Source organism: Phyllobates terribilis, unplaced genomic scaffold, assembly GCF_046119375.1.
Source record: "Phyllobates terribilis strain yellow unplaced genomic scaffold, ASM4611937v1 Scaffold_1__5_contigs__length_1240528914, whole genome shotgun sequence".
Classification (NCBI taxonomy): domain Eukaryota; kingdom Metazoa; phylum Chordata; class Amphibia; order Anura; family Dendrobatidae; genus Phyllobates; species Phyllobates terribilis.
In genome coordinates, this window is record NW_027362761.1 from 615022747 (window position 1) to 615034743 (window position 11997).

At 43.6% G+C, this 11997-nt stretch overlaps 1 protein-coding gene across 1 annotated transcript in view; it reads left to right on the forward strand.

Moving 5' to 3' along the window:
- The window catches only part of LOC141153454 (uncharacterized), a 34185-nt gene extending 22765 nt beyond the window's left edge, over positions 1-11420 (forward strand). Inside the window, exon 6 of the mRNA XM_073638293.1 lies at positions 10175-11420. Within this exon, the coding sequence (XP_073494394.1) occupies positions 10175-11379 (1205 nt within the window). The 3' untranslated portion in view covers positions 11380-11420. The remainder of the gene's footprint in view (positions 1-10174) is intronic.
- The last annotated feature ends 577 nt before the right edge of the window (positions 11421-11997 follow it).

An 11997-nucleotide genomic window follows, 5' to 3' on the forward strand; every position in this document is an offset into this window, starting at 1 on the left:
TGAAGCTAAAATAAAGATATTTGAAAAAAGAAACTTGGGGCATCTCTAAAAACCCTTGGATTACCGTCAGACCTGGGGTGAGTATATTGGTTAATTTAAATGATTTGAATAATGTGTCTGTTGTATTTTCAAAGTATTTTATTTTGTGTGTGTGTTTTTTTCTAACTCTTTACTTTATTTAGGGTTAGTAATGAAAGGGTCTGATTGACACCTTTTCATCACCAAACAAAAGAGCTAGTTGTCAGCTAAACCCAATCTCATTGCATTCCCATTCATGTAATTTCTGGGGCAGGTGAGAGCTGCTATTTTTAGTAGCTGGGGAAGGGGCCATTTGCTAAAAAATGTTCCCTGGCTATTGACAGCCCACAGCTGTTATCTAGATTACTGGGGGACTCCAGAAAAAAATTGATGTAGTGTCCCCCTATAAAGTCTAACCAGACAGCTGCGGGCTGATATTAATAGCCAGGGAAGGGTCCATGGATACTAGCCCCCTCCATGGCTAATAGTATCAGCTCTCAGCAGCCGCAGAAATGGCGCATCCACAGGATGCGCCAAATCTGGCGCTTAGCCTCCGCTTTTCCCACTGCTGTTTAGCGGTAGCGAGTGGGGTAATAAGGTTGGGGTTCATGTCAGCCTTGTATTGAAGCCCAGGTTAGTAATGGAGAGAAATCTATAAGACGTCCCCATTACTAACCACAATGTAAAGGGTTTTAACGGTTTTTCAATAAAGACACAGCCAGAATAAAGTATTTTATTTAAATAAAATTCCACGTGGTTTTAATAATTTATAAAAAATAAAAAGTATACTCCCCTAACTCCCAATCCCCGATTCCCTCGTCTCCTGTAAAAAAATAAAAAACAACTAAGTCCCTCACCTATCTGCCGTCATGACGTAATCCCAGTGTCTCACGGTGAAATTTTCCACGCAACACCGATGCCGTAAATGAGGTCCCGGAGCTCTCAACTGATCTCCAGCTGATGAACTCAGTTGAACTGAGTCCGGGCAGCGTAGCGATGTACACTGTCGGGAACGATCACACTCCTGTCAGTGTATCGCCGGGTGATCTGGCCGCCCGGGGACATCGTGAGGACGGTGGACAGGTGAGTATTAAAGGTGTTTTTATTTTAAAATAGATTTTTGCTTGTTTTTTTTTTTTTTTTTTTTTGTTTTTTTTTTTTTTAACACCGCATACAGACGCTGGCTGATGAGACTACTTCTCTCCTCAGCCGCGCCTGCTCTCGTTGTTATCAGCGGGAGCGGCGGTCGGAAGATGGGAAGAGTAGTCTTCTTCCCCGGCCCGGGTACCATTCTTTTTGCGGCATACTTGACTCATTGACTTGAATTGAGTCAGTCAGATACGCAGCAAACATCCGCAGCAAATCCGCAAATATTTTTATACCTTCGTTTTTGATGCAGATTTAACTGACTTAATTCAAGTCTGTGGGTGTAAAACGCTGCAGAAACGCTAAGAAGAATTGACATGCTGCAGATTTAATCGCAATGACAATCCTGACAGGAAAATTCCTGATCATGTGCACAGCACTTCAGGATTGTCATTGCAGTACCTGGCACACTGATTACCTAGCGTTTTTGGTGCTTTTCCGCGTGGAAAAAAATACCACGAAAGCGCATCAAAAACACACACTGTGCACATAACCTAAAACCTTACCCTGCGTCATAGTAACATCCTGTGTGAATTAGTGCTGAGCAGCACCAGGTCCCAAACATGGACACACAGCTAGTGAGAAGCTTTATGTATGTGATATCCAGCTGAAATAAAAGGTGGCCACACCCTTACCTGCACTCAATGCAGAAACCTAAAGCTAAACTGGAATCAAGTTGGTATGCATGCAAAATAGAAGCATGGCTGGACAACAGACAAAACCCAAAACAGAAACAAAAGAAGTGTTTACTAGAGATGAGCAAATGTTTTGATGTTTGGGTTCGCCGACTAAACCCGAACATCAAAAAAGTTTGTGTTCGGACACCCGAACACCAACCCGAACGGGCCCCGAACACTAGTAGTTTCCCGCGCTGTCACACTGGGTCTTTGATCTGCAGTAACATAGTTAACGCCGGTCACAGCGCTGCGGGATCATGCAGCGCTAATGCTGTGAGGCCATAAGAGTTCATCAGCTGATGAACTCAAGTGACCTCTCTCCCAGCAGCTCAGCGCTATACAATGAGTTATGATGCTTCTGTCAGTGTATCGCCGGCTGCCAGATAGAGCAATCAAGTCAGTGACTGTTCTATCAATGATCCGATCGGTTTGGGACAGTCTGGATTATTTCATCACATCGGACAGGTGAGTATTATGTTGCTTTATTATTTCATTTTTGTTACAGGAGACATGGGCTTCAGTGGATTAGGTGTTGGGTAAATATAATTGTTTTTGGTTAATTAAGAATCTTAAATAAAGGATTGTGTCATTATTACAAATAAATTACATTATTCTGGGTGTTTGGTGTTTTTTCTTACAATTTTACTATGGGGTTAGTAATAGGGATGTCTTAGACGCTTCTCCATTACTAACCTGGGCTTCATGTCAGCTGACAATACAAGGCTGACATGAACTCCAACCCTATTACACCACTTGCCACCGCACCAAGGCAAGTGGGAAGAGCGGAGGTAAAGCTCCAGAATTGGCGTATCTTATGGATGTGCCATTTCTGGGGCTGCTGTGAACTGATACTTTTAGCCTCAGAAGAGGACCAATATCCATAGCCCCTTCCTAGTATTCCTTAATATAAGCCCACAGCTGCCTGCCTAGCCTTTGCTGGTTATTAACCCTTTTCCAACGAGGTCAGTAATAGTATGTAGCTGCGCCCTGGGACTTATGGACCAGCTATGGACCCGCATACAAGCGGTCCGGGGCGATCGCCTGATTGTCGCGGCTGACACCCGGTGCTATGTGCAAGGAGCGGTCGATCGCAGCATTGCGGGGGGGAGGTGATCACTATACTCACCTCTCCTGCCGGCGTCCATTGATGTCTGAGGCGGCTTCTGGATGTTGTCATGACGACCCGATGCCGTCATGACAACATCCGGGTCACCAGGAGGCAGGACGTTACTTTGGTCTTGCGCAGTGCATGACCAAAGTAATGTCTCCCCTGTGTGCAGCGCTGACAGTCTGGATGGCATAGAGAACTGCTGCTCTCTATGCTATGCAGCCGATCAGGCTGCAAAAAGTGAAAGTCCCATAGTGGGACAATGTGTAAAAGTAAAAAAGAAAGGGCAGGAAAGTGAATAAAAATTGTAAATATATAAAAAAAAAATGAAAAAAATAATCCCCAAAAAATAAAATATATTGAACCCATAATATTTATTTATTATACAAAACAAAACAATAAAAGTACACCTATTTGGTATCGCCGCGTCCGCAACGACCTGATCTATAAAACTGTCCCGCTAGTTAACCCCTTGAGTGAACACGGTAAAAAATAAAAATCGAAGCAAAAAACAATGCTTTATCACCATACCGCCAGACAAAAAATGGAATAACACGCGATCAAAAAAACGAATGTAAATAAAAATGGTACCGCTGAAAACGTCTTGTCCCGCAAAAAATAAGCCGCCATACAGCTCCATCATCCGAAAAATAAAAAAGTTATAGCTCTCAGAATAAAGCGATGCAAAAAAATACTTTTTTCTAGAAAATAGTTTTTATTGTGTAAAAGCGCCAAAACATAAAAAAACTATATAAATGCGGTACCGCTATAAACGTAGTGACCCGAACAATAAAGCTCAATTTTACCACACGCGGAGCGGCATAAACCCCCCCCATAAAAACAATTCCGGAATTGCTGGTTTTTGTTCATTCTGCCTCCCAAAAATTGGAATAGAAAGCGATTAAAAAATGTCACATGCACGAAAATGGTACCAATAAAAACAACAACTTATCCCGCAAAAAACAAGCCGTCACATGACTCTGTCGGCCAAAATATGGAAAAATTATAGCTCTCAAAATATGGCGATGCAAAAATGAGTCTTTGCAAAAAAAAACGTCTTTTAGTGTGTGACAGCTGTCAGTCATAAAAACACGATATGATTCTGGTATCGCTGTAATCGCACCGACCCGAAGAATAAAGTCGTCTAATCACTTATACCACACGAGGAGCGGTGTAAAAAAATAAACTCTAGGGTTAGGGTTGGGCTAGGGTTAGGGTTGGGGTTGCGGTTAGGATTAGGGTTGGGGTTAGGGTTGGGATTTTTTCAAAAGTAAAGAAAAAAAATGATGACGATATGGCGACCAGTGTTGAGCGCAAGTGCTCGCTACTTGAGTTTGCATCGGGTGCTCGTGTATGCACTGAATATCGTGGGTGTTCGAGTGACATGCTCAAGTCTCTGCCCCATATGCTTCGCGGCCAAAAAAAACGTTGCTGGGATCGCCTGCCATGCACGAGCAATCCCTGCATGTTTTTTTGGGTGTCTAACAACCGTGAAACATGCGGGGCAGGGACTCGAGCACCCGTGATACATGGTGCATATCCGAGTACCCGATGCAAACTCAAGTAGCGAGCACTTGCGCTCACGACTAATGACAACTTATTCAATATGATGACCTAATGTTATCAAATTCTGTTTTACCTCTGGGTTCAAAATGTACACTATACCCCTTGATGAAATCCTTGAGGGGTCTACATTCCAAAATGGAGTCAGTTGTGGGGGGTTTCCACTGTTTAGGTGCATCAGGGGCTCACGAAATGCGACATGGCGTCCGCTCTTGATTCCAGTCAATTTTGCGTTCAAAAAGTCACACAGTGCTCCTTCCTTTCTGAACCCTGACGTGCGCCCAAACACTGAATTTTCCCCACATATGGGGTATTGGCGTACTCAGGAGAAATTGCACAACAGTTTTTAGGTTCCATTTTCTCCTCTTACCCTTGTGAAAATAAAAAAATTGGGGCTAAAAGATCATTTTTGTGGAAAAAGTTTGATTTTTATTTTTTATTTTCACGGCTTCATGTTATAAACTTCTGTGAAGCACCTGAGGGATAAGCGTGTTCACCACACATCTAGATAAGTTCCCTGAGGGGTCTAGTTTCCAAAATGGGGTCACTTGTGGGGGGTTTCCACTGTTTAGGCACATCAGGGGCTCTCCAAACGCAACATGGCGTCCGCTAATTATTCAAGCAAATTTTACATTCAAAAACTCAAATGGCGCTCCTTCCCTCCCGAGCCCTGCCGTGCGCCCAAACAGTGGTTTTCCCCACATATGGGGTATCTGCGTGCTCAGGGGAAATTGCACAACAAATTTTGGGGTCCATTTTTTCCTGTTACCCCTGCAAAAATAAAAAAAATTGGGTCTAAAGTAACATTTTTGTAAAAAAAGTTAAATGTTCATTTTTTTTCTTTCCCATTCCAAAAATTCCTGTGAAGCACCTGAAGGGTTAATAAACTTCTTGAATGTGGTTTTGAGCACCTTGAGGGGTGTAGTTTTTAGAATGGTGTCACTTTTCGGTATTTTCTGTCATAAAGGCCCCTCAAAGTCACTTCAAATGTGATGTGGTCCCTAAAAAAAATGGTTTTGCAAATTTTGTTGTAAAAATGAGAAATCGCTGGTCAACTATTAACCCTTATAGCTCCCTAATAAAAAAAAATTTTGGTTACAAAATTGTGCTGATGTAAAGTAGACATGTGGGAAATGTTATTTATTAACTATTTTGTGTGACACATCGCTCTGATTTAAGGGCATTAAAATTCAAATTTCGAAAATTTCAAAATTTTCGCCAAATTTCTGATTTTTTTCACAAATAAACGCAAGTGATATCGAAGAAATTTTATGACTATCATGAAGTACAATATGTCACGAAAAACCAATCTCAGAATCAGGGGAATCCGTTGAAGCGTTCCAGAGGTGTTACATCATAACATATAGACCAGGAAAATTTTCTTTCATTGTTGAATTCCAGGAGCCATCTTCTATTTCTCATTACTGACCTCGCTGTACGAGGAGGTTTTTGTGGGGGATGAGTTTTATTTGTCATCTTATTACATAACTTCATCAACTTTATTCTTCTATTATTATTAAATTATATTCTCTTCATGAGTTGCACAAGTTGAGTGATAAAACGACCGTCCACCCTGAGACTGAGAAGTGACTATACGGTTATCATATATAGACTCCCTTCCTTGTGTCCTCCATTTGCCTCCTGTAAAGGTGAACCGATGGAGGAAACCTGGCAGTTCCTAATAATAAGGCGCACACAGACTTTAAGGCGCCATTTAAGGGTGCCATACATACCAGGATGGGTGCTCAAGGGGTGCCATGCATACCATGATGGGGGATCAAGGGGTGCCATACATACCAGGATGGGTGATAATAAGGCGCCTGCTGCAGCCTACGCTGTGCCCGCTACTAAAGAAAATGAATATTCCCTGCTCCCCACGCCAATGGGCGTGGAGAGCAATGAATATTAATTTTCCTTAATAGCCGGCACTCCCATGGGTTGTAGTGAATATTCATGGTCTTTAATAGCGGGCTGCCGGCCGCAGCTGGAGCCGCGCTGTTGTACAGTGTGCCGGCTATTGAAGAGACTGAATGGTCACTGCTCCCCACGCTCAGAGTCCCGGCGCGGGGAGCAGTGACTATTCCTGCACAGCATATCACACTGTGTGAGGGCGCATGGCAGGGACGCCATGAGCGGCTCACAGAGTGAGAAACTTGGCAGAAGAGCGGGACAGCGCTTGAGGAGAGAGGAGGCGAGTACGATTGTTTTTTGTTTGTTTTTTGTAGGCAGCGTGATGGGGGCTCAAGGGTTGCCATACATACCAGGATGGGGATCAAGGGGTGCCATACATACCAGGATGGGGGATCAAGGGGTGCCATACATACCAGGATGGGGGATCAAGGGGTGCCATGCATACCAGGATGGGGGATCAAGGGGTGCCATGCATACCAGGATGGGGGATCAAGGGGTGCCATGCATACCTGAATGGATACATACCAAAATGGAGGATCAAGGGGTGCTATGAATACCAGGATGGGGGATCAAGGGGTTCCATGTATACCAGGATGGGGGATAAATGGGTGCCATGTATACCAGGATGGGGGATCAAGGGGTGCCATTAATACTAGGATGGGGATGAGGGGTGCCATGCATACCAGGAAGGTAGATCAAAGGGGTGCCATGAATACCTGGATGGGGGATCAAGGGGTGCCATGCATACCAGGATGGGGGATCAAGGGGTACCATGCATTACCAGGATGGGGGATCAAGGGGTACCATGCATACCAGGATGGGGGATCAAGGGGTGCCATGCATACCAGGATGGGGGATCAAGGGGTGCCATGCATACCTGAATGGATGCATACCAGAATGGAGGATCAAGGGGTGCTATGAATACCAGGATGGGGGATCAAGGGGTTCCATGTATACCAGGATGGGGGATCAAGGGGTGCCATTAATACTAGGATGGGGATGAGGGGTGCCATGCATACCAGGATGGTAGATCAAAGGGGTGCCATGAATACCTGGATGGGGGATCAAGGGGTGCCATGCATACCAGGATGGGGGATCAATGGGTACCATGTATACCAGGATGGGGGATCAAGGGGTGCCATGCATTCCAGGATGGGGATGGGGGCCACGTATACCAGGAAGGAGGGGCCATACATACCAGGATGGAGGATATTAACAGAATTGGGGGACATTACCCCAATACCGGTGTCAGCAGCAGACCCCCTCCCCCATAACAGGGCATCATGACCACATTTTTTGCATAAATTTTTCCTCCTCTTAAACCTAGGTGCGTCTTATGGGCCGGTGCGTCTTATAGTCCGAAGAATCCGGTAGTTGCCTTGATATACGTTTGACCATTTTTCCTGCTTCCAACACAAATTTTAAAGAGGACTTGTCACTTGCTCCAAAAATTTAGTTAAATACCTTGTATAAAGCCCTGAGCTCCCCTGATTCTTCCGCTGTTTTCCGTTTTGCACTGCGTCACTATATTGTAGAGATATTCAGATTTGTTCCTTCTGGAGTGCACTATGTGACATCTCTACTTTGCAGTCCAGCTGGGCTTTCTTCAGAGTCTTCTTTGGGGACATTCGCTTTCACCCCTCCCAGATGTTGCTAATCACAGCTCGGCATCTGGGAAGACTGGAAAAAGCACTTGTCTCTAGAGATGACTGAAGAACGCAGAGATTTCGCATAGTGCGCTCCAGTAGGAACAAATGTGAATATCTCTGTAATGGAGTAAGCACAGAACAGACAAGAGCAGAATTAGCAGAGCTCAAGGATTTTACAAGGTATTTAACTCCATTTTTTGTTTTCTAGCAAGTGACAAGTCCTCTTTAAAGTGAGACTGTAATTAGGATTTACCCCCTTAATGTGCCTTCAGTGCTATTTCAGTCTTTTTCTAAGGTTTCCTATCATGCCCTTAGGTGTGCTGTAGACATTATTACGGGGGCTCGAGGTCGACTACTTGTGGATGTAGGGCCGCCTTTGTGACAAGTCAATCTTATTTGCATACGGCAATTGTCAGAGATTCCAGACAGCGACGACACCGGGGAGATCACGCGATATCTCACCATGCCGTCACGCTGTCAGTATTTTGTCCAGAATCGCGAGCACACTATCCAGACTACTCATTGCATGGATATCGGCAAGCGACCAGTGAGCGTATGGCGTCACACCTCTGGGTTCCAAAGCATGGAATCCGTGTTTACGCCCTCCGTACCGTCACTCATCACTGTCAGCTTCACGATATCCCAATTATTATTATTATTCTCTGCCACCACTAGCCCGAGTTTGAAATATAATACAGGCAGGCCTGGCCGGACACCTGCGTTTTGGTAGCGTACACGGCTTTGGGGAAGGGAACGATTACAGAACAAAAGAAACAGGACTATTAAATTTTATATTTAATCCAAAAGGGAGGCAGTGTTTAAGAAAAATTTATACAAGTATGTTACAAAGGAGACATTAAAAATACATAAGCAGTTACATAAAATAAACAGGATAAAAAGGTGAAACGTACACTATAAAGTTTGCTGTGACGACTCAGTATAGGTGGAGGGGGGGCTCCCCAGTTTGATTATGCTGTTATTGAACAGGACCCGTTGCTTAGAATTCTTATTCCCCCCTGGCAATAAGTGAGTCTGTAATGTCCATGAGTTCTCTTTATACCTAAAGGGAGATCTGGCCACACGCCCCCTGTGGTGACATCATGTGGGCCAGTCTCCAGCCTGTACATTTTTATTAAAAACGCTAACTTCTGCAATTATTCATCGCTCGTTGATCGCAGAAGCATGCAAACGACGCCATTTTTTCCCTTATGTCTTTATCTTCATTTAGAGACCACACATCGCATAGCTGCAGTCTGCTATATTGGTGTTTTTGTGCTACAGCTCTAGGTAGCGTTTTTTGGTGCCAGAAAAATATCCCAATCATTCCCTAGTTGATTCTATCTCTAAAGATATAGGTCCCGTTATGTCGGACGCATGGACCTTACAATATTTTATATTTCGTTTCGGAGTCAGCGTGGCTACAAATTTTCCTTTGATGCTCGGGAAGCAGCCTCACGGTTACACGCAAATTAGTGCAAGCCTGCATTTTAATTACCTCCTGCGTCTTTCAGGGACAAGATGCTTGCTTCCTAACGAAGTTATAACACTCCTTGGCTAGCATTTGTTTGTGTAAGCTATTTCTCAGGCGTGTGTTAATTGGGACTTTTGTGCTGAGCCAAAGGGAACAGCTTGGTGCTGACAAGTGGTGAGGGGAATAAGGGAGGGGGTGAATATCTATGTCAGGCAAATATGGAAGAACATTTTCCTGACATTAATATTTCCTGACCGCAACGAAATATTAAAACTTCATTGTTAATTGCTTGGACACTTTTCTACACTAAGAGTATGATGGGAAGCTTGCTACGAGAGTGAAATGGCACTGGTGGTACATTAAGGGGTAAATCCTGATGACAGGTTCCCTTTAAGAACAATTTATTTCCTCTCTTATCTCTGCTCCCCCCTGACTTGTGCCAATGTCACCAGTTTATAAGTGTTATTCACTTTACCCATCATTGTGTTAATGTTATGGCATGTAGTTGTCTTCCTTATTACCGGTACTTTCACTGACGAGGGTCTTCATTGTGAGCTCCATGAAATAAATGTCGATATCTCTTTTGTGTGGTAGATTAGATGTGATTTTTTTCTATCTTTCATTCTTATAGGAAATCCTTGTGAGAATAACGGTTTATCACTAAATTGTACAAAAGAAGATATCAGGAAGCACTCTAATGGAGAAAACCTCATCACCCTTCCTGCACCTCCTGGACTTCACAGCACTTCACCTTCTTATAATCCTCCTAACCATGAGGAATCCTCTCCTGAGCAATCCCACATTGTTACCACAACTCCAGCTGACAAAGTGGATACAAGATTTCAGTGTGACAAGCAACTTACTAAAAGCTCAGCTCAGACACAAAGAAAGCACAAAGGAGAAAAGCCATACTCCTGTTCAGAATGTGGGAAATGCTTTACAAGTAAATCAAAATTTGTTATACATGAGAGAATTCACACAGGAGAAAAGCCATTTTCATGTTCAGAATGTGAGAAGTCCTTCACAGATAACGGGAGTCTTATTAGACATCAGAGAATTCACACAGGAGAGAAGCCATTTTCATGTTCAGAATGTGGGAAATGCTTTCCACGTAAAGGGAGGCTTATTTCACATCAGAAAATTCACACAGGGGTGAAGCCATTTTCATGTTCAGAATGTGGGAAATGCTTTACAGTTAAAGCGAGTCTTATTTCACATCAGAGAATTCACACAGGGGAGAAGCCATTTTCATGTTCAGTATGTGGGAAATGCTTTACACAGAAAAATAATCTTATTAAACATCAGAGAATTCATACTGGAGAAATGCTATTTTCATGTTCGGAATGTGAGGAGACCTTCACAGATAAATGGATTTTTATTAGACATCAGAGAATTCACACCGGGGAGAAGCTGTTTTCATGTTCAGAATGTGGGAAATGCTTTACAGATAAAGGGAGTCTTATTACGCATCAGAGAATTCACATAGGGGAGAAGCCGTATTCATGTTCAGAATGTGGGAAATGCTTTACAGATAAAGGAAGTCTTATTTCACATCAGAGAATTCACACAGGGGTGAATCTGTATTCATGTTCAGAATGTAGGAAATGTTTTACAAATAAATCAAATCTCGTTAAACACCAGAGAATTCACACAGGAGAGAAGCCATATTCATGTTCACACTGTGAGAAATGCTTTACAGAAAAATCAAATCTTGTGGCACATGAGAAAATTCACACAGGAGAGAAGCCGTATTCATGTTCACTGTGTGAGAAACGTTTTATACAAAAATATAATCTTGTTTTACATCAGAGAACTCATGAAGGAAAGAAACTGTAATTATATTCACTGTGTTTTACAAATATTAATAAACTGTGGGAGGCCTGAGAGTGTCGTAGATGTATTTTCAGGACAGTTGGGGGCGTTCGAACACTTTACACTTTAAATTTTTGCTGAATCGATTTGGTTCCCAGTCAGATTTTACGGTCACATCTAATCCAAAACAAATTTGGGGAAGAAAAATAAAAAAATAAAAAAAATAAAATGATTTGGATGTTTAAAGACATTCCAGCAGCTTGAGCATGTTAAACTGGTCACATCATGGAATAGTGGCTGCAGAGCTCAATAAAATGACCTTGAGCAGCCGTAAGCAGGCACCAAAACGGGCGGACATACAGCCGGCGCAACTCCACTGGGGCCCGGAGGTGGAGAGGGGCCCTTGCAGGCGCATACTGCCCATAGCAGCAGCCCACACAGCCGTTATGGAGACCCTCAGTAAAGATTACGGGCAGGAGTGAAAGTGGCCCGGGGTCAAGCAGCACGGTGCTGCTCTCACCTCCACTGGTAACCATTCTGACACCCAGCGTCGGGGAGAGAGTGGTGCGCAGAGGGCAGGACTGGGGATTTCAAAAAGACGGTGTATCATGCAGGCAGAGAGACGCTGGCCAATGAACGCTT